Source organism: Xiphophorus couchianus, chromosome 20 (genome assembly GCF_001444195.1).
Source record: "Xiphophorus couchianus chromosome 20, X_couchianus-1.0, whole genome shotgun sequence".
Taxonomy (NCBI): domain Eukaryota; kingdom Metazoa; phylum Chordata; class Actinopteri; order Cyprinodontiformes; family Poeciliidae; genus Xiphophorus; species Xiphophorus couchianus.
Window position 1 is genome coordinate 5,656,435 of NC_040247.1, and position 22,039 is coordinate 5,678,473.

At 36.5% G+C, this 22,039-nt stretch overlaps 3 protein-coding genes across 4 annotated transcripts; 2 read left to right on the top strand and 1 right to left on the bottom strand.

Moving 5' to 3' along the window:
* Positions 1-4,551, top strand: LOC114136021 (potassium voltage-gated channel subfamily A member 10-like). The gene is made up of 2 exons (XM_028003773.1): positions 1-109; positions 1,014-4,551. Exon 2 carries the CDS (start codon positions 1,171-1,173, stop codon positions 2,848-2,850), a length of 1,680 nt encoding a protein of 559 aa, XP_027859574.1. The 5' UTR covers positions 1-109; positions 1,014-1,170; the 3' UTR covers positions 2,851-4,551.
* A 6,215-nt stretch (positions 4,552-10,766) lies between these two features.
* On the top strand, positions 10,767-15,109 carry LOC114136022 (uncharacterized). 2 transcript variants are annotated; one of them, XM_028003774.1, is made up of 6 exons: positions 10,767-11,039; positions 11,578-12,174; positions 12,263-12,373; positions 12,719-12,780; positions 13,400-13,660; positions 14,530-15,109. In XM_028003774.1, the coding sequence occupies exons 2-6, from the start codon at positions 11,586-11,588 to the stop codon at positions 14,593-14,595; spliced, it is 1,089 nt and encodes a 362-aa protein (XP_027859575.1). In that variant the 5' UTR covers positions 10,767-11,039; positions 11,578-11,585; the 3' UTR covers positions 14,596-15,109. The 2 variants fall into 2 exon arrangements, with proteins under 2 accessions (XP_027859575.1, XP_027859576.1); XM_028003775.1 differs by having other exon boundaries at positions 10,767-10,933.
* A 1,686-nt stretch (positions 15,110-16,795) lies between these two features.
* On the bottom strand, positions 16,796-19,429 carry rplp2 (ribosomal protein, large P2). The gene is made up of 5 exons (XM_028003777.1): positions 19,279-19,429; positions 17,895-18,018; positions 17,776-17,824; positions 17,074-17,175; positions 16,796-16,924 (listed from the first exon to the last, which is right to left on the bottom strand). The coding sequence occupies exons 2-5, from the start codon at positions 18,015-18,017 to the stop codon at positions 16,848-16,850; spliced, it is 351 nt and encodes a 116-aa protein (XP_027859578.1). The 5' UTR covers position 18,018; positions 19,279-19,429; the 3' UTR covers positions 16,796-16,847.
* Between the last annotated feature and the right edge of the window lie 2,610 nt (positions 19,430-22,039).

Genomic DNA, 22,039 nt, shown 5'->3' on the forward strand with positions numbered 1-22,039 from the left:
CTCTTGATTGGAAGTTTGGATGAGGGAGTGTGAGGGAAGTGGGGAACAGAGCGGAGCTGGCAGGCAGGACAAAGAGGGCACAGAAACTTCTGCAGAGCCAGGGACATGGGTGAGTCCTCACTGCATGCATGTTGTGCCTCTTTGACAGTCAGGTCTGATGTTAATGTCTCCTTACAGTGATAACTGTTTTTGTAAATGTCAGGCGAGTGACAGATAATAACCTATCTGAATTGAAAGTTTTTTCTACATTCAGAAAAGTGTCTCTAGTCAAGGATGTCGATTCTTACTTCTTACGTCTTGGTGATGTCCTTTGTCTTCTCATTTGGACTCGTTCACCCTTTGTCAATAACATGGGACACTTAGCTCACATAATTATGCATCTATCATCTATAATTTCCTTATATAAGATTTAACTCTATACCCTTAACTGTCATGCTATCTGCTAAGCTGAGAATGGAATCTGAGTCATGTGAATCTCTTTGAGTCTTGAAGGGCCCTCAGTGTCAAGTGAATTTCAGCCTTATGGTGTACGTTACAATTTAGTTACCTGTTCAAACCTGGCTAAAGGAAAGATAAACAGATACAACAGCTGTAAAATTGACAAACTACTTTGAACTCAAGAAGATTTCTGATAGACAATGGAAATTAGGGTTAAAAAATATTGATGTTAAAATATAAAGGACAAATTTTAATTTTTACTTAGTTTATGGCATCAGTCATATATGGAGAATCAGTTGTTTTGCCAGAGGAAATAGTTTTGCTATGCATTATCAGCAATAATGCCCCATATGCTGCATGTAAGCACTTTCACGTCTGATATTGCAGTGTGAGTTTTTGTTTAGGTCATTGGAAAGAAATTGAAGCAGAAAAATAACTGCACATGCAGAGTGTCAGATGGCAAGTTCTTTGCTGATGCAAACAGGAGCCGACACAAAATCTCCTAATCAACAAAACTGGATTGCAGCACTTTAGAAGAATTTAATACGTCTCTTTTTTATCACACTATTTTACAGATTAACCAAAGGCCTGAATCCAAACTTAGTGTCCAGCAGCCTGAATGGTAACCAGGAGGAGAGAAGCTCTGGCGCTATCTTCAGCGTGGCACTGGTTGAGGTTCATTCTCTGTCTCCGGAACCAGATTGACCATCATAGCTTGCATCAAAGCAGGCAATGGAGGTGCCGCTTGTTAATTTTGAAAACATGGACGATGTTGGTATCAACTTAGGTGACCCAAGCGACTCGGGTTACCCGACCTCACCCAACTCAGAGGCTCCTGATCAGAACTTGCTGGCCCACCGGCTGGCTTCTCCTCCTCAGTCGCCACACAGAGGACGACGACAGCGTCAGTCTGGACAGGAAGGGTTGTCCCCCTCCACTCCTCCAACTCTTACCTCCAAGGCAAACTCCAGCAGTGGCAGTCTTATCTCCAGTCTGAAGCTCCTGGCAAACAGTGAGTCTCCCACTGACAGTGTCTTCAGTAAGATGCTAAAGGATTATTATGAGAATGAAGATCTGTTCGAAAAGCACTGCCTGGAGGAGAAAGATGAGAAAGTCGTCATAAATATTTCTGGCTTGATGTTTGAAACCCAACTCAGTACCCTGAGTAAGTTTCCAGGGACACTGTTGGGTGATCCCATGAAGCGGTTACAATACTTTGACCCAATGAAGAATGAGTATTTTTTTGATAGAAATCGTCCATCATTTGATGGGATTCTCTACTATTACCAGTCAGGAGGGAGACTCCGCAGACCAGCCAATGTTCCCTTAGACATTTTTGCTAATGAAATTGTTTTCTATGAGTTGGGCCATGAAGCAATGGAGCAGTTTCGTGAAGATGAAGGGTTTATTAAAGAACCTGAAGTCCTCTTACCCACCAATGAACTGAAGAGGCAGTTCTGGCTCCTCTTCGAATACCCTGAGAGCTCCAGTGCGGCCAAATCTGTGGCTCTGGTCTCTGTCTTTGTCATTGTCATTTCCATCTTTATTTTCTGTCTGGAGACTCTTCCGGAGTTCAGGGATGACAGCGATTTTCCTCCAGGTTTCATCCAAATGATCAATGGAACTGCCTCTTACCCTGCCCCTAAAACTGTGTGGACATATCTCACGGACCCATTTTTCATTGTGGAGACTATTTGCATTATATGGTTCTGCTTTGAGCTTGGTGTCCGTTTTGTGGTTTGCCCCAGTAAGAGTGATTTTTTTAATAACATCATGAATATTATTGACATTGTGTCTATAATTCCTTATTTTGTCACCCTGGGAACCGAGTTGGCCACAAAGCCGGACGAAGATTTGAATGCAGGTCAGAATATGTCCTTGGCAATTCTAAGAATCATTCGACTTGTGAGAGTCTTCAGAATTTTTAAGCTCTCCCGCCACTCCAAAGGTCTTCAGATTTTGGGTCAAACCCTAAAAGCCAGCATGAGGGAACTGGGGCTGCTAATCTTCTTCCTCTTCATTGGAGTCATCCTTTTTTCCAGTGCCATCTACTTTGCAGAAGTGGATGAGCCCCAGACGCAGTTTGTTAGCATCCCTGATGGCTTCTGGTGGGCTGTGGTATCCATGACCACTGTTGGTTATGGGGACATGTGCCCAATTACAATGGGAGGCAAAATGGTCGGCACCCTCTGTGCCATTGCTGGTGTCTTGACCATTGCCCTGCCAGTCCCTGTCATTGTCTCCAACTTCAACTATTTCTATCACCGTGAGACCGAGCAGGAAGAGAAACAAGTGATGGATGCAGCTGCAGAAGCTGCCCAGAAAATGTCAGCTGCTAACAAGTATGGAAGTACCCTTTCTCTCAACAAGAGTAATGGCACATTTCAAAATGAGAAAAATGGCATGCACTGAGAAAGATAAGTAATTTTTATTAATGTTAGAGGAAGATAGACATTAAAAAAATTAAGCATATGTGTTAATGAGACAAACTTGGTTTATTCACTCATCTTTTTGTACTTCAAAACTCTTGTGCAAATGATTACAGTATTATTAGGCACCATGTGGTGAGACAACCAGTACACAAACTGTCTGTCTGCATGTAGATGTGTCAAAGTGCAATTAACATAACTCAGCAACTACTGTTTCAGTAACTCAGAGAATACACGGTGCAGCAAGATAGGACTTCTACAACAGACCGACATTTCACCTAAAAATTGGCTTGCTTAGACAGAAATAGTGTATATTTGTCCATCAGATGAAAACAAATCAAGTAATCTGAGCTCACATAGTTCATTGTTAGTCTACACTTTATCATACTCAGCAAAATCAAGATTGATCTTGGCAACATGTTCAAGGGCAGGCAAGTGTTGGACGGTGTAACAATAGACATTGGCATACACATTGTCTTCTCAGCAGGTCTATAGGTGCAAACGTACAGCCTGAGGCACCTTTCCATGTAACACTATCTGTGTGATAAATAGCTGGCAGAGTAGCGTGTCTGCTATTAATCTTATAGCTAGCCTGCAAACTTAAATATAAACCTGCTTAATCTTCACCATACATGAAAAAGGTTTGCATGCAGCAGTTTTAGTGATCAAAAAGGCAGGTTGCTTTTTTTATCCACAGGTTTTATTATTAGAATTTGGCACCAAGCCCAAATGAACATGGTTTTGGCTGTAAATGGAACATGTCAACACTTGTTGTTGTAAAGTGAACTTACCCTTTAAAACTGCATCACTTCATTGCACTGAAAATGTTTTTCTGTGTGTCTTAAGCAGTTTAGGAGCTTCACATCATCCATTGTTGGCAGGGAAAATGTGTTTAAGTGTACAGAAATGTGAGATAATATATATAGACTAGACTAGGTTAGGGCAAAAAAAAAGAAGTTTTTTTAAAGTATTTTTTCATCTGCCTTTTTATCTCTTACTTCAATGGCATAGTGGCTAAGCTGAGGCTTAATCCCCATTATCATATCTGAACATTTGATACATACACACACACACGCCCACACCCCCCCACACACACATATATATATATATATATATATATATATATATATATATCTATATAAAGACTGAATTTATTACGGTATTTTAAACTTATAATAAGAAACAATTTATTTGACATGAGATTGAGAGACATACAACGATAATGAGCTAACTGGGTTTGTGATCACATATGACTTGTAATTTCCATAAGAAACACATGAATTGGAACCATTTATGCATGAAACAGTTCTGTCACTGAAAACTTAATGTATGCAAGTGTCTTGTTCATATAAATATTACTTGTACTGAAATGTCAGTGAATGTAATTGTAACTCAGTCAATGCCTTTATAATCTTGAAGAATGCAATATGGTGATAATGTGTGGGTCTAAAAGAACATTGTGTTCTTCATCCATTGAAAAAGTTGTACCTGCTAGGAAAATATAATCCAATAAGGTGACATGAGTAGGTCACTTCAGTAATTAGCACTTTACTATGTTACGAAGCACTGAATATGTTAAGACTGTTACTGTATGTGTCAACGTTGTACAGTACACAGTGTCATAATTTGCTATGTTTTATTTATCCAGCAAAGAGTGCCTTTCATTAAACATGTACCCAAACTGTGTCATGCTTCCCTCTGTTGATTTTTAAAGAATTTATTCTGGGATAAAATGTGCACAGGTCTAAGCAGACTTATGAGTTTGAGCTTCAATTTTCCTTATGTTTATTTATAAAAGTGATAAATAAAAGTGTAAGTGTCAGTTTTTTGGCTTCAGGGCTGAACTCTCATTAACGCCTCATGTTGGCTTGTTATTAACACCTTCTCACTGGCTGTTCGCATTGCTGATATCATGATGAAAATAATTGTGTGATGCTTGTCATATGACAATATAGAATAAAATCATGTTTTTTTGTGTTTTTTTTCTGTATTGATATAAATAGGTGGTGTTAATAGCAAGCTGGAGGAGCAGATGTTTGTTTGAGGTCTAACAAGCCCGTTAGCTAATGAAGAAAAGAAAAAGAGACTGGCTAAAAATGGGTGAGATGATGAAAAAATGACTACAAATTGATGCAGATGAAAACTGACAGTCTCTATAATATTTATTACAAATGTTGGGAAAAAAAGACTAATTAGATCACATGTTCTGTTGGTTGTACTCTGTTCTAAACCGGGAAATTACAGTGTTGTGTGGGAAACAATGTCTTTGACTGGGATCACTTCAGAAAAAAAGCACCAAGTTAAATATGCAGTGCAAATTAATCTTTTATTACATGATCTATCTTGGCCTCTGAGGCAAGACATAGGCTGTTTTACTTGCTGTTTGTTCCATGCCTTCATATATAAACAAAACATTCCTAGTCAGTAACTAAACTGTACCAAATTTATGTTGCTCTTCTGGATTTTGTTTTTTTGAGCCAATTTCTGCCATAAAGGTTTTTGTTTTTCTGTTTGTCATGCTGTGTTTTTGAGTCTTTTCAACTTGACAACTTATCACTCAGGTCAGCATGCCACTCTTCTGATTTCTGATCGCTCATTGATGTCCCACGGATACCCTCTGAAAGCATTTTAGCATTTAAAAAGACAGATGGTTCAGGCAAGGTCGAAGCTAAAGTGAGGCTGCATTTATAATTCATGAGAAGTTCCATGAAGATATCAAATCCAGCCTGCCTTTGATAAACATTCACCCCAAGAAAGTGATTCAAAGACCAACCGGTCCAGTCTCTGTGACACAACAGTTAGTGCAAATCTTAGTAGAACTAAAAATATCTTTGTAGCATGAGTGCTCTTTACTTCTGACTCTCTGAGCTGGTGACAAGCTGCGTCCGTCTGCTCTAAAAGAAACAATGGACGAGTCTCACGCAAAAGCTCAGACAGTGAGTCTCATATCAGTGGATTGGGTTACTGTACTGTCAGCAGACACGTTAACTCAATTCTCGGAGCTGCACAGACAGCAGCCTGTGCACAGTAGTTTGCTGCCTCCAGAGAGTAAAGTCACCTAGAACTCAGCAGATTGTGTTCAAATCAAATTGCTTAAAGTTCTTCAGTTCCTTTGAGAAACTGCAACTCATCTGGATTTAAAGCAAAGTGCACAGACATGAGGATGCTTTGGAGGAAAGTGTGCAACACCAAGTAATATTGCTATTGATTATAGCTCAACTTTGTTAGTGTACAGTAATACTTAAGGTATGGATCCCACAGTGACTTTGCATTTAAATTTTTAAAGCCTGTTCATTAACTACATGACTAGCATTATGAACTGAAAAGGAATCCAATAATTTGCTAATGGAGATAGGAAACTCAATGTTCTGTCAGCATAATAGAAGATGATGAATGAGCAAATAAAGACAGTGTTTTGTATAAAGTGAGGGTCTGGCCTTTTAGTGCTTCACAGAAAATGCTGCCTGTACCTTGTTTTTGAGTGCAGTATTTTGTGAAAGGATCAAAAGAAGCTATAAAGAAATGCCTTTTCTTCATCCCAAAAAATTTAATTCCATGTGAAAGTTTTGATCAATTTCTTTATACATTGTTTTATTTACTTACATGTTTGCTTTATTTGGAAGCGTAAAATAAGAATACAGCAGAGGTTACAAATGAAAATGCAAAGAATGTTCTTCAAAGCACAAAGTACATTGTTTTGAAACAGTTACTATGCTCCTTGAACAATTTCAGACTTTTTCATATACCTAAGACAAATACAGTAATTTGCCTCCAGGACTGACCTGTTAACTCAGGTGAACTAAATGCAAATATACCTGATACATTTTAAATGAGAAAAATCATGTATCGTTTTGTTTCTCAGTCACAATAATGCACTCCATTATATTGGCCTGTCACATAAAATCACAACAAAATACTTAGAGGTATATGGTTGTTAAATGGCAAAATCTGAAAATGTTCAAGGAATCTGAATACATTTGCCTGGTCCCTATACAAACTACAAAAGAGCCAGGCGAATAGTTGTTGTTTAACTACTGCTTCAGAAACATGTTTCTTTGGAAAACACAGAGCATTTGAACTTAAGAAAATCCCCAAGAGACCTTTAGAAGTGTGTTTAAAGTTTGACCTTTTTAAACCAAAAGTTTAAAAAAAATGGTTTGGTTTAACACTTCTGGAAATCTCAGGAGAAAATAGAAAAAGTGCTGTAGAAACCAAACATATCAACTTTTATCACATCTATTTTTGCAAGTTTCTTTGTGATTGACTAACTATGACTTGCAAAGTAATTCCCAGACAAACACATGACAACAGGAACAGATTTTTTAGATAGTATAAAGACACTCATGTGACACATAAAGTTTTGAAAGAACAACTATTTCTAAAAACATGTTAAAAGTTTATTTTATGAAGCTAAATAAGTTTTAATTTCCTGGAATTTTTGCTGACCACCTTTCACTATATGCAGAATGAGAATACAGTGAATGTTGAATCATGTTATTTAAATAGTACTTTCAGCAATATTGCTTCTATAAAACAGATGTATTTAGTTAGTAGACATAAATAAAGCTGTTGTATTTTCTTGAGTCTGTTTCTATATGAATTGTGAGCTGCCTTATGCAGCACAAATCATTTTATGATTGGAGAGAGGCGCCCCAGGATAAACAGAAGTAATGACTCAAAGAGATAAAGATTTACAACAGGTAAATGCACAGTGACTGCTCTGCTGTTCTGCTGCAAGCTCCAGAGGTCAGTGACCAACCCTTGTGGGACGAAACGTGAGTCTCACATTTGTAAAGCTTAACACCCATGAAAAATGAAGAAGGTGACCTGAAGTATCACCAAGGGCCAGACAGTAAATGGAGCATTGAATTTGGATGACCCAAGGCTGCTTTCCATGACAACAACAAACTGGAAAATTCAGAAAGTCTAATGAGTATGACTGAGCAAAGGATCCTAGTCATAAATTTTACACTAAAATACGTCTTACTAGAAGTGATGCAAGTAACTGACTTTAATATTTATCTACACACCTCATCAATTAAAACACTGTATGGAACAAGTATTTTAATCAGGAAGAAGAACTTTGACTAGAAATTAGTGCTTGCAATATGCTGCTGGATATGCTGCAGCCAAGGCACGATTTATGTACTTTTTTGTAGGTTCATCTTTTAAATCTCAGCATCAAATATGTTTGGTTCTTAAAAAACAATCTTAATGTAATGGTAAAAAGACTATTTTTGTATTACTCTTGCTCTTTGTTTAAATTAAGTACAACAATTTAAACAAAGGGCACAGGTATTATTTTTTTTACAATGTCCAACCCTTTATGAATACATTCCACCCATTTTCAAGACAACATATTCACTGCCCTCTAGTGGCTTCCATAGTCACCAGATCAAGTCAGTTCAAAAAGGGTCTCCAGCCAAGTACTAACCAGGTGCATCTGATAAAAGTGACCTATGAGTGTTTAGATCTTGACAGAGTATAAAACTTAAATTTCATTGGTAAGTGTGACATCACGTGGAGATCTGGGTTTTACTACAAAACAATCCTGTCTTAATTTCTTATTTAGTAACTTGCACTCTCATTTATTTCAACTTAATTAAAAAATGCACAAAATATTAGACATACTTGGATTATGTTAGGTTTAACATCAGCTTATGAATTACAAGCAAGCTAGTGAAATAAGGTCAGCTTATAGACACAACTATTCTTGGCTGCAAACAGTCCATATGATAGAAAACTTTTGTCTATGGTTTCTATGGATTTAAAGCTTAGCAGTCAGAATAAGACTTTATTTATAGTGATGTGTCACTGAAGCTGATGGACAGAAAGGTAAACTAGAAGTAAACATTATTTGAATGAAAACCGGTGAGTCTTTTTCTTTGCAACCAACCCTTTTTGGGAAAACCAAGACGCCCCTATTGGTGTTGTAACTAACTAGTTCCGATCACACAAAGAGGTGAGGAGGGGAAGTTGTTACTACAGAAAGTGTCTGAGCAGATTCAGTTTAGTGGTATGTTGGTAATGATAACATTTTTTATTACTGAAGCTACGTATGCTAAAAACTGCAGCTAAATTATTTGCTGCAATAATCTAGCTCCGATTTTAACCAATTGCACTTAAAAGATGAACTGCGTTTAACCTTTTAATAGCAGTTTCAGAGGTTACAAAAGTCAAAATGTTAAAATTGAGCTGATTCAGCACCACAAAACTTTGTTTGTATATATTATTGTACATACACAAGACAAGTCATGCTTGAAGACCAATGTTCCTCTAAACAAGTTAAATCTTGAATGAGTTGTACTTTCTATGAATACAGATACTTTATCCTACAACACACAAATCAGTGAGGGTTAATTAACTCTATTTATAAAAACTCAAAAATGTCTGTCATCTTTGATTGGGTCAAGTATAAAAGTCAGTGGTCAAGACTGAAGTAGACTGCTATAAAAGGAAAAAAAACCAAACATTTTTCCCAATGTGGTTTTTGAAACTTATATTCCAAAGGAAACTTCAAAAAAGGGAAATTAATATAAGGGGCTAGTGCCAAGACAGAATTAAATAATCTTTATGTGTTGTGACATATAGAGTTAATAACAAAGCTCTTTAATCAATATAATCCAGGTCAGGTATCACCATTTTGAGTATTGCCTTTGCAAACCTGAGCCATGTAAAATGGCCTTAATGTCAGCTATACAGAAGAATGAACCTGAGCTAATACACTTTAACCTTTATACATAAAATCTGCCTTTCTGACTGCCTGAGATGAGATGTTTTTTGTACTTGGCCTGAAATGATCATCGAACATCTTTGATCCTGAAATCTGGCCGTTCTGGTTTCCCCAACCTCTTCCATGCATTTTGTTGCAGCCAAATTTCCCTGGAATTTATGCCGTGTTCTCACATGCGGCTGTATTTTTCAACTTAAGCCAAGTACACAGCTTTGAGGGAGGAAATTTGATTAAAATAGATGAATTGCATATGCCATAGCGGTGAGGTGTATAATGAATCCCATACCTTAGCAAAGTTAAAATGCCAGCACCACCATACAGACATTTTAAAAACAGCAGCAGAACAGGATGAATACTCTTGTAGTGTTTGTGTTGTGACCAAAAGATAACAGAGAAAAGGAAAATAAAAGTTTCTGTCTCCAAGCACTGCATGTTTGGTTGAGGAATGCAGTTCCTCTATGAGTCCTGTTTTTATTCTGAAGTCACCATTTAAAAGTTTCATTTTGAAATAATGGGCAGGATAGCACAATGAAATCAAAATTTCAAATAGAAAATTTGGAAGACTGCTAAACAACCCCAATCTTAAACTTCAACATGGCTATTGTGCAGTTACATCGACACCTGCACACACACACAAAAAACTCTTTAAGCAACATTTGCACTTATCTTTAGAAATCTTCACGAAACATCCCAATAATCTTGATTTTCTGCAGTACATAAAATTCTAAAATGCACATAGATAGGGAAGTCCTGCTATTTTCTGACGTACAGCTCGGCAGCTGTTCAATTATCTTGAGAATAACTAAATTCCCGCAGAGTGGATAATGCTGACCATGACATATAGTGATAAAATATAGTTATTTAGATTTGACAGAGAAATCTAGGTAATAACCTTAAGAAACAAAGATAGGACGAATATTATAATCATTCTTATTAAGTCACTCTGCATTTTACACTCTAAAATCTAGATTTAGAAACATCAGAAATTTCAGCTCTTCAACTTGGGTTATTCTTAGGACATATTTCTCAAAAGCGGTGAAATAACCCTTTACAAAAATTAAAGGGTTAGAGTATTCTTATTTCATCTTTAGACAGGCTACCCCTTTACAGGAAACACGCTGCTTTGACTTCCTATTAAACGTGGCCAATTATTACACTGCGCAGCAAAAGAGAAACCGTAAACAAGGTCTGATACCGACGTCTATGTAATCCCGGAAAACATACGAGGTGGACAGCGCAAAATCCCCTAGTGTCGCCTTACCTTATCTCAGGTGTTCAGGTGAAAGCGCCGACGTGTTTCGCAGTGGGAGGACCTTCTGGTCTCGGTGAGCAGGTAAATTAGTCTCTTTATAAGACATAAGCCTGTCTACAGCGAGTACCTTCAAAACCCGCGATCTGCAGATTTCATACGGATAATTAAACGATTTCAACGAGTAAAGGTGAGTTTACTGACAGAGTAACTTGACCATGAATACGTTTTGTTTTTCTTCCTTGTTTGACTTTTAAACAGTATTTAACAACGCGTCTCTATTTGTGTCGCAGTAATAACCGCATTATCGAACACAACTTAATTATACTTTCCTGTTTCATCTGCGTTTTAAAGACTGTTTAGAAGAGTAGATAAAAAATAAAACACTGAGTGAACTGTAATTGTCTTAAGATCCTATGTGTCGCTTCAGAAATTAGATCAAGACATTATGCATTTTTTTTAATCAACTTAATATTTTATCATGTTTATTGAAACTGGCCCTAAGAAATCATGATCATGAACGGCGTGAGCAACATTCAAACATTAATTACCGTAATATTCTTAATCAATAAAGACAATATAATAAGATTTTTTTTTTTAAAAAGTGTTAAAAATGAGTAAAAATAATGTTATTTAACAGTATAAATAAATTAGAAAGTTTGTGTGATTTTCAACTAAGATATTTAAATCTAATAAGACATGGTACGCTTTTCTCTTCTTCCTCTCAGAACCCACCATGGAAACAGCAACAGAAAAACAAAGGCCTGCTCACGGCCAGATAATCTCTGTGCCCCATAAGGACACAGTGCGTCTCCTGGAGGTTTACATCAAGCGGAGCCTCAGCCTGAATGACGGCAGCCTGCGGGCAAAGAAAGCAGGGAAGAAGGAAAAGTGGGTGACCCTGTCCAAAACGTATAGACGATCCTCCAGCGACCCTTCGCTACTCTTGCAGGAGGCATTAAATCACAGTGAATCTAGTGTGCTTCCTGTGGCTGAACCCCAGATGTATGAACCCGTGAAAGATCCTGAGGAATCAGAGGAGCCAGTACTCAAGACTAAAAAGACCAAAAAGATCAAGAAACCCTCATTTTGGAAGACTTTTCTTGGCATTTTCAAGAATGAGGACAAAGAAGATCAAGACAATCCATCAGAGGTGTTTGACAATTCAAACCAATCAACCAACTGCCTGCCCACAAATCAGCTCTCCTTTCAAAAGAAATCAATGAGGAAAAAGTCCATAAGAAGGAAATTGTCCAAAAGGTGGTCTCTGAGATCAACTAAATTTGGTAAAGATGTCAACTCTACCGATAGCACTGGAGTAGAAGGTAACTGTTACAGAAATGAAGATTCATATTACTGTCATGTTACTGCATTTAAAAACTGCTCATTAATATCCAAACATTTGCTTAACAGCTGTGATCAGCGTCGAACCGACATACGCCTACTATGAGAAAGTATCAGAAGAACTTGAAAAAATTGTACATGAGGTCAAAGAACAAGAGGAAACGGAAATTCTGCCTAATGGTAAGAAATGGGTTATTTTGCTCGTAGTTTGCAGCTGTTAAAAATAGTTAATTGCCGACAGTATAGCGTGGGGAAAAAAAACAACAAATCTGGAACTGGAAGTGCTGAAGGGAAGAAAATAATGCATAGGAGAATTAACATTTAAAGAGATTCTGTTCAATAAAACCTGTTCAGAAAATATATTAATAGAATAGAATAGAATAGAATAGAAGTACTTTATTCATCCCAGCAGGGAAATTACTTCGCAGTTACAGCATAGAGACAAGACACAATAACTACCACTGAGTAGTAGTTGTAGATAAAATAAAAATAAAATAGTTCCTCTTTGTTCGTGTTTGTTTTCAGAGGAAGTTATCAAAAGGATTGTTGCTTTGACCATACAAGAGGGTGATGCCATTGATGGGAAGGTGGGTATTTCTTCCTATTGTCAGTGAAAAAGTTCAGGCTTTAAATCATCCATCTGTACCTCTGTCTGTTAGAGGCATGTTTTTGAAAACACAACAAAAGCGACTAATATTAGAAAGAAGGAAGAGCTTTATAGAGTACATGTTGAGTCATAGATGGTTTGAAAACCAACCACAGGTCATGTGATTGCTGTGACATATGGTCTGTTGAAACAGTTTTACATTAACTCACTTTAGACCTGTAAGTGAACAAGCCAACAGTAGTTAATTAATTGTATGTGCATTGCAAAATGTAATACAAGATAAAAAGGTACAATTCAGGCATAGTTTTTACCCAGTGATTTCCCGTTTGTATTTTCTAATGCAGCACTTTAATGGTTTTTTTTTAGTTAAGCTGTTGAGTATTTGTAGACTTTTAATATTTTCTTGCTCCTTAAAGTGCACACAGTACAATGAGAAAATATTGCAGTGAATCAGCTGCCTAACAGCTTTCAAGTAATCATTAACCACATTTAGAGAATCACTTTGGATTACAGTAAAATGATTATCTTTGCTGTGTTATCTCAAGTAGGCCAAAACATACTTTCCCTCCTGATAGCTCTATTGTCCTTATCTCCTTTAGCTGAAAGATAACCCCATGCTGAGCAGCTTTTTCCAGCGCATGACTTACTCCTCCTTCCAGAAGATGGCAGATGCTTACCTGGAGAAAGAGGCAAAGCCAACCCACAAGCCGCTCACTGTTCTACCTACAGCACCCGAACTGGTCAAACTGGCTTTCACTCTTGACTTTACGGCCAGGGTAGCTGGGCTTTATAAACAGAACGTTGGTCACATCACTTGTCTCGGGAACCGTTATCTGCAGGACCGATTTGAATACAGACAGGTGAGAATGCTAAAGAACGGATTATAATCAAGAAGGAAATTTCTTGAATTTTGATAGTTTTCAAGCATAAGGAATGTCAAGCTCTAAGTTGTGCTGTTAGGTTGTTCCTATTGTGAAAATGGTACAAATACTGCCGTTTCTTAGGATCACAATGTTTACACAAGCAAATCATTAGAGAAATCTAACATAATCTAATTACCTTTATTTGAAACAAAACAATCTATATTACTATTGTCTTATTGGCACAACATATTGATTACAGTAAGGAATAATGTTGGCTACACCTATTAATTTTTTGAGAAATGGACTTAAAACAAAAATTACAGATACTTTTACCAAAAACAGCATATCGCTAAAAAGCTAATAACTTAAGTTCAATTTCAACATGTGAAACGAATATATAGATTCATTATTTACATGAATAGAAATGTCAGTCTTTTATTCCTGTTAATTTTGAGGATTATGCCTTAAACCTAACAAAAACCTCAAATTAAATTTCTTAGAAAACTGAATTTCATACAAAACCACTAAACAAGAAAGTGTGCAGAAGTACTGAAATTATTCAACTGAATTTGATATTATTATTTAAGATGCAACTTTAGTGTAAGTTAAATAATTTAGCAGGAACTTTAAAAGAACCACCTAATCTGTCTTTTTTGCAAGCAAAGTAAAGGTGTAGGTAAAAGTGTAAAACTTTAAACCCTAGAAAAAGGGAGATAAAAAAAAACTGGAGATATTCATTTCCAGTTTGAAACCTTAGCTCTTTAAAACCTCACTATATCTTGATAGAAGTCAGGCGATACCTAACTGCAAAGTACAAATGCAAAAATGGAAAATTTTGTTTTAATATCTTGTCTTGTTTCTTTCAGGCATGCAGTGACCACCCTTGGTCCGACAGCGATGATGCAGACAGTGTTCCTCTAACAGGCAAATGAAACCGAGATCTGCCCAACTATCCACTTCCCCACACATGTGACTACAGAACTGCATAAACTCCACTTTATGAACACTGTCTGAAAACTTAAGTTATTTAACATGTGCTTGAAAGAGTTTACTAAGCTGAAAATGTGACACAGCAGGATGTTTTCTCAGAAAGCCGTCACTTGACAGGCCAATGGTCATAAACCCAAACTTAGTGAGCCAGCCACCAAAAAGTACTGAACTGTGATAGCACTTTGTTAGATTCATATTTAGGTGATTCTCTAAGAGACACTACAATGCAAGGCTCTTTTGCCAAATTTGAAAATTTGCTGATTTGTAACTAAGAAAAAAACAGTGCAATATTTTCTTCTGTATGGGTAACTCTGAGCTCTTGTTAAATATGTATTGTGTGTACCAAAACTGTGATTTTTGTTATGAATGCTGGCATTCATAATGTCAACTCTGATCTTGTTAAATACTGTAATGAGTTTTAATTTTTAATAAACATACTGTATATATGATTCTTAACATGGTTGGCAGCTCTTTCATTCACTGACATAAGCAGGAAACAAACTAGAAATGAAGTACAGTTTGTCAAAATTAATGACCTAGTTCTCATAAGTGAAGAAAAGCATTACATGAAGTGTACTGCTCCTTCTCCTTTGTATGGGGAGGGTGAAGTTGATCTGAATGAGTCAAACTGTTGATACACCTTGAGGATAAAGAGCTGCTAGGACTTGTTTCCAGGAAAGGGTGAACTCATTGGATTAATTTTTATTTGCATTAGAATGGATTTTATCTACTTGCACAACTCAAATTTAGATCAAATTGGGGTCAGGAGTCCAACAGGTGTATATATAAGTTCATTTGCAGATAAAAAGTAACAGGTCACACGACTACACGCTAACTTGTAATTACAAGATGGTATGGTACGTCCGTCAGCTATTATGACTAAGGTGAGCATGATGGCTCTCTGCTCCAGAATGAGACTGTGCATAACCTACCAGAAATAATGATCACTCAGTGGAAAACTACTACATCTAGTGCACTGCAATGCAACAGATGGACTTACATACATCAGAGAAAATGGCAGACAAGTGGAGATCAAGTTACCTGCTCATACAAGGAGCATAATTCACGTAAGTATGGCAAGAATCACAATAAAATGCTAAATGTAATGCAAAGCTAAGTTATAATTTGACTTTAAAATATGGGCTTCGGAAAATATTTCCACATTAATAATAATTTTATCATCAATTGAGTAATACAGACAACACATAAAAATTGGCAGGTGAAAGCAAAAATTCAAATATTGCTCAAGTGACATGTTCCGTGACAAGTTAATTACTTGCTCAATCAAGATTATGCCCGATTGTGTGATCAGTTCTCAATGATGCATTGTCAAGATGATGTTGACTCACATGCTACAGCTACACCACAAAGAAAAAAAATATGGTTTCTGGTTGCAAACAGTAGTTTTAACATTAGCACATTAACACTTAGTTAGAACTTTGCTTCAGTCAGACCTCAAGCCCTGTACAATATGAACTTTTATGAAACCATACTTTGGTTTGAGTGGTTTTGCCTTTATAATACCTTTAACGTGAGAAATACTCATTGTGGGTATTGGGAATTTCACAATTTTTCTTTTTTTAGACTAGAGAACAAAAGCAAACACTTCTGTTTTAATGTTGTAGGACTGATTTGAAGGGTTTCCAGTTATGACATAAGTGGAAACATAACTTAAATCTTGCCACAATGGTAAGTCAAAAGTTCACAAATTTTTGTTTCATGTTGATGCATGTAGAATAAATACGTATACAGTGAACCCTTGTTTTTCGCGGGGGTTGCGTTCCAAAAAGAACCCATGATAGGCGAAATCCGTGAAGTAGTTACCTTTATTTTTTTTTTACAATTATTATACAGCATAATTAAATACTCTACATTGAGGCCGTGAAAGGTGAACCACGTTATAGCGAGGGTTCACTGTATTTATATATGTTGACCTTGTGTTTGGACATTTGGTTTTGTCTCTTCAAACTACAGTTTTTATGTTTTTGTGGTTTCACAAATTGACTGTGACCACATGCAGCGATGGGATTGTTTAATGGCGTCTTAATGCGTGTTCTACACAAATAATCAGACATGAAAAACTGCCATAATGAAGCCTAAAAATATATAGATTTTTAAAACACAAAGACAAATAGTCAGATATCTGTGTAAACCTTTTACATTTTTATTGCTTTTTACACACTGAGAAGGACGACTAATCAAAGAGTCCGAAGCCCATGTCTTCGTCTGACTCTTCAGATTCCTCTTTCTTCTCTTCTTTTTTCTCTTCCGCTGGAAACGAAAGTAAAACCAGCAGTTCAATGTAGGTAAAACTACACAGATGCCACAGAAAACACTCAAAAAACCTGAGTGTACCTTACATTTACAAACTATTTTATATGTAGCTTCATGTTTACTTGTGTACAAAGACATAAACATACCAGCAGCAGGTGCAGCCCCAGTTCCAACGGGCCCACTACCAGCAGCTGCTGGCGGTGCTGCTACAGCACCACCTGCTGGTACAGAGGCTAACTTGGAGAGGCCTAGAAATAGAAAGACAAAAAGGTTAGTAAACTTTCATCTGTAGCATGAAAGTTACAGATGAAACTTTCATGCTATGTAAGTTTCATCTGTAAAGTTATGTACTGTATTTTTCGGACTACAAGCCGCTACTTTTTTCCCACGCTTTGAACCATGCGGCTTATAGCCTGGTCGGCTTTTCTGTGGATTTTTCTTCAACCGTTACGGGGCTCTTTAACAGGAAGTGAATCATTGGAAGTCAAAATTGGATATCAAAAAAGAAAGTGGTGATTTTCATTTAAAACAAGCACATGCTTGTTCTCGACAGAGAAATGTTTTCAAACTCATACCCCTCATCATGGAAGCAACACAAAGAAGTTCATATGATGCTGCTTTTAAGTTGAAAAAGGATGCTGCTATTAAGGATGCAGATTATAGCAGATTTATTAAGGACGCAGTCCTCTGCGTCCTTGTGGAAAACTGAGAGCGGCGCAGATACCAGCAGCTTATAGCCTGGTGCAGCTTATATATGCACGGTTCCAGTTTTTTTTTTACTTTGTGGGTGACTTATAGTGAGGTGCGCTCTATAGTCCGGAAAATACGGTAAATTATAGAGTCCTTACCTGAATTCATGACTTGGTTGACGTCTTTTCCGTTCAGTTCACTAATTACCTGATAAACGAGTAAGACTGTTACTACCTGGCGTCTACAAACAGAACTTCACAATCATTACATTACATACTTTATTCAAGCGTTCATCATCGGCCTCAATTCCCACGCTGCTCAGGATCTCCTTGATGTCTTTTGGAGAGGGGTTGGTGTTCCCACCGAGAACAGCGAGCAAGTAAGCGGCCACGTAACGCATTCTGGAAATAAAATGACAAATGAGCAGTTATCAAGTTATATCAAGACAAAACCAAATGTCCAAGGTATCCATAAAGCATGCAAGCTCAAACATTACAAGAAATAATGTTTTAGAACTTGTGAGATTCATTTAAAATGAAAAGAATCCCAACACATTTAGAACACTATTGGTTTGCAAGTAGTACAATTTAAAACCGCAGAATTTTAAAAATTGCACCTGTCAAACTTAAAAATAAATAATCATACCAAAGATTTTTGCAGAGGCAAATGTTATACTAGCAGAGTGAACATTTTATTTTTATATCAAATTAAAAATGAATCCCAACAACTTTGTTGTGCTTGGCAAATCAGCAAGAAAGTTAAGCGGTGACATCATTTTCTACTTAATTAGCATTATGTTATCAATTAGTCAGAAAACAGTTATTTTCAGCTCTAGTTAAGCTAGCCTCTTTGTACCTCCGTTTTGTACTTGTGTCCCCAGTTAGCATTTTCCTAAACTGCTTCGTACATCTAAATAAACCACTTTCTACCTACCAAGAATTAAGTATTTTGAGGTGCAAAAACTTTTAACTCACATACATAAGTAAGGTGTGCCATTAGTTGAAAATTTTTCTAATTATCTTTAAAATTGTATCCAATTTTGTTCAAATTTTTCTGATTGCTCAATTTTTTACCTAAAGAAATTCAGGAAGAAACAACCTAACAAGCTACGAAAAGGTAAAACGACCAGTGTCCTTTGTATAGTTTAAAACCTGAATACAGTAAAATTTGAACATTTAGGTTAAGGGAGACAAATAACTTTTCAGAGCTTAAACGTGAAATTAAGCCTCTTAAAAATGCACACAGCGTCTGAGTCTAGTACAGATTTAATCATGATCATGTAAACACGACGAAGGGTATTTCATTTTAGCGTTGCTAATTTTAGCTTTTGTTTTTGATGTACTCAAAAAGAGTCAACGGATATCACACATAACCAAATAAACGGTCACATTGTTGGATTTTGTTTTATACAGCCTCAGCCTACCTATCTACGTTATTTGTCAGAGTTAAACCGTGCCAATTATAGTATATATCACAGCTAGCACAGGCAGCAGCATGTGGCCATGTTTTCCAAATACTTTCTAGTTTTAACTGCGTAGCAGGACACATAGACGCGTTCATCACGATTTAAGCACAAAATATAAGTGTGTGCTTTATTAATATAGGATAATACAGAAAGTGGTCTACACAACATGGCATAAAAGGTGTAAATTTTGACTTACTTTTAAGTCTAAATAGACACGAAACGTCGGTCACGCTAAGCAGTACGGAAGAGGGCGGGAGGTGATCCCGGAAGTATTAAAGGACTGGATATGGCGTTCTCATTGGCTGGTTTGTACGCCAGACAAATTACGTCAAAACCTACTAAGCTCTGCTCCCTTCTTTCTTTACAACATATAAAGTTTTGGGGGTATTTTTTGTTGTTCAAATAAAAAATCTATTCTGATTACAGATTTGTTTTAACTTTATTTTTTATTTTTAATTTAATTTAGGATTAAATATGTAAAACCATAGTAATCTCGCAAATATATTCAACCGTTTCATTTTTTTTCATAAAATTCGATACAGATTAAAATAAAAACTAAAACAAAAAACAGCAACTTGTTCTCATTTTTCTAGTGCAACTGCAGAACCAGTCTTTTACAGGGCATTCATTTTGTCAACTAAGACCTGTTCATTTTAAATATTGGATTTCTACATAACCTAATTTGTTAAATTTCCGGTTAAATCCTATTTTCAACTTCATATTTTTAGCAATTTGCTGGTATCAGATTGTTTTGACAATGCAGAGAGAGGCCAGTGCACACAAGTCAGTTAAAACCATACACAAAGTTGCAAAATATTTGTTTTATTATGTAGCTGTAGTTCCTGTAGACAAACTACAGTCTACAGGAGCTAGACTGCAGTGTAGTTCCTGTAGAAACTGTTTATGTAACAGTTCCTACTGTTACATAAATATCACATGAAATACAAAAAGTTTAAAAGGAATGGTGTGAACACCTTTTTTCACATCCTACAGTTCAACCAGCTCCTCTTGTCTCTCCTGAGTGAAGAGCCAGTCGATCAGAAACACGACAGAGTCTGACACAAACTCTGCTATCTTCTTCCCATTTGACACATACCAAATTTTATACGAACATTCGATTAGCAAAATCATCACAAAGATGATTAAAAAGACAAGGAAGATACGATCCATATAATAGTTTGCCTTTTCTCTGAAGGTCCATTGCTCATATGGTTGAGCACGCCGACTTTCTCCATATTTACTGAAATGCAGCAAAGCTTGCTGTTCATCATCCAGGTCTTCCTCCGGAGCCTCTGGATCCTGGCTGCTGTTCGTTTCATCAGTATTTGCCATTTTACAGTTCCAAATGTAAACGGCTTTCAGAAGCTTGAGGACATAAAGGAAAACAAGATGCCAGTGTTTCTATTCAAAACTGGAGAAAAAAAACATCAAAAACTTTAGTCATATAAGTATGAGGCGTCCTACCTTGAAGAAGATTTATATTTTAGATTTGAGAAATATTGAAGAAGTACATCAGAAATTGAGACATTTATCTTCTTTGCTTCTCTTTTAGACCATGCTTCTGTTTCTTAAGCATTTGTTAGGCCATAGAAAACAGAAACAGTTCATGGAGCCAGTAATGCCAACTTGGTTGTGTGGTACCTCTGTCACTAAGACAAGGGCTAAGGATTTAACCATGCTCAGCAGTTTGAAATCCCTCAGCAAGGAGGGGAGGCCGACAGATGGTAATATACGTATTAATGAGTTCATGACTAAGAGACAGACAGAAACAGAGAGGCAGAGTTTTAACATTTTCTTCCATAACACTTCAAAAAAGTAAATATTGTTGTAGAGCAGAATTCTTTTTATTACTGTAAATGTTAGTATTTACCACACACAGAATCTGAAAATTGCATGAAAGTTTGCAAGAAATTCACATATTTTATTTCAGAACACTGCTGTGGAAACTAGGCAGGAGTCAAACTGATGACAAAGCAGACCTACTGCAGAAGCTTTCGGTTTAGAGTTGGAATAAATCAGCTTAATGTTCTTTGGATAATTGATTCAGATGGTCCAATGCTTTTCACCTCTCTGCAACATCTTTTAATATATGGCCCAGAGAAGCTGAATTAGCTGAACCGAGCCCTGCATTCTGTGGTAAAGACTTGGCACTAAATTGCTTGTCTTCATCATAGTTCTGTTCCATGGAAAGCAGCCTGTTATTTTGCAGTCTTAGCAGGGTAATTTAATTCCTATGCATATTGAACAGTGATATAATAATAAAAACAGGTTAAACAGAATAACAACCACACTTAACCTCTAATGACAAAATATTAGCCTTTAATATCTTTTTTTTTTTTTTTCTTGACAATAAAATCTTCTTTTGGTCAGTTCTGAATTTTGACCCAGTTCCAAACTTTTTAAATTGTGACCAATAAAGTTAGAGTGGAAGAGTCTTGTGGAACATTTCAACTCACATTAGCCAGTTGAAATGTTAATAGATCAACACTGACACGAAGACGCCATGAAAACAAAGACAATCTTGACTCAAATGAAAGCAAAGAAAAAATTGAGGAATTTGAAAAGAACATTTTTATTACACCCATTATTGCTTGAAATGAAAGTAAATGATTCACAGGGTTATGATTGTTTCAATAGTTTTGGTAATTTAGCAAACACATAGACACATTTAGTATTGGTTAATATGAAAAAGGACAATGAGGAATATCCTGCCAATATTCATAAGACAGGCAAGTCTGTGGAAGGAAAATGCAGTTGACATTTGAATACTTAATGTCTGCTAAAATATTTATGTTAAATTTGTCCATAACATCTCCAGCCAACCATGGGTCTGTTGCCCTTTTGTGCATTTAACTTCTAATAACAGTGCCCTTTGTCAACACCCATTTATTCTTTTTACAACTTTGGCAAACATATGCTATTGATTTTTTGGAAAAAAAAAATCCCCAACTTGTTCT

What these genes read in the sequence shown, in the direction of transcription:
- LOC114136021 (XM_028003773.1), top strand. Translation starts at nt 1,171, where the DNA reads ATGGAGGTGCCGCTTGTTAATTTTGAAAACATGGACGATGTTGGTATC.
- LOC114136022 (XM_028003774.1), top strand. Translation starts at nt 11,586, where the DNA reads ATGGAAACAGCAACAGAAAAACAAAGGCCTGCTCACGGCCAGATAATC. An exon ending in AACGGAAATTCTGCCTAATG is followed by an intron (nt 12,374 to 12,718) that starts GTAAGAAATGGG and finishes GTTTGTTTTCAG; the next exon opens with AGGAAGTTATCAAAAGGATT. An exon ending in GTGATGCCATTGATGGGAAG is followed by an intron (nt 12,781 to 13,399) that starts GTGGGTATTTCT and finishes TATCTCCTTTAG; the next exon opens with CTGAAAGATAACCCCATGCT.
- rplp2 (XM_028003777.1), bottom strand. Translation starts at nt 18,017, where the DNA reads ATGCGTTACGTGGCCGCTTACTTGCTCGCTGTTCTCGGTGGGAACACC. An exon ending in ATGATGAACGCTTGAATAAA is followed by an intron (nt 17,825 to 17,894) that starts GTATGTAATGTA and finishes CTCGTTTATCAG; the next exon opens with GTAATTAGTGAACTGAACGG. An exon ending in CAACCAAGTCATGAATTCAG is followed by an intron (nt 17,176 to 17,775) that starts GTAAGGACTCTA and finishes TTCTATTTCTAG; the next exon opens with GCCTCTCCAAGTTAGCCTCT.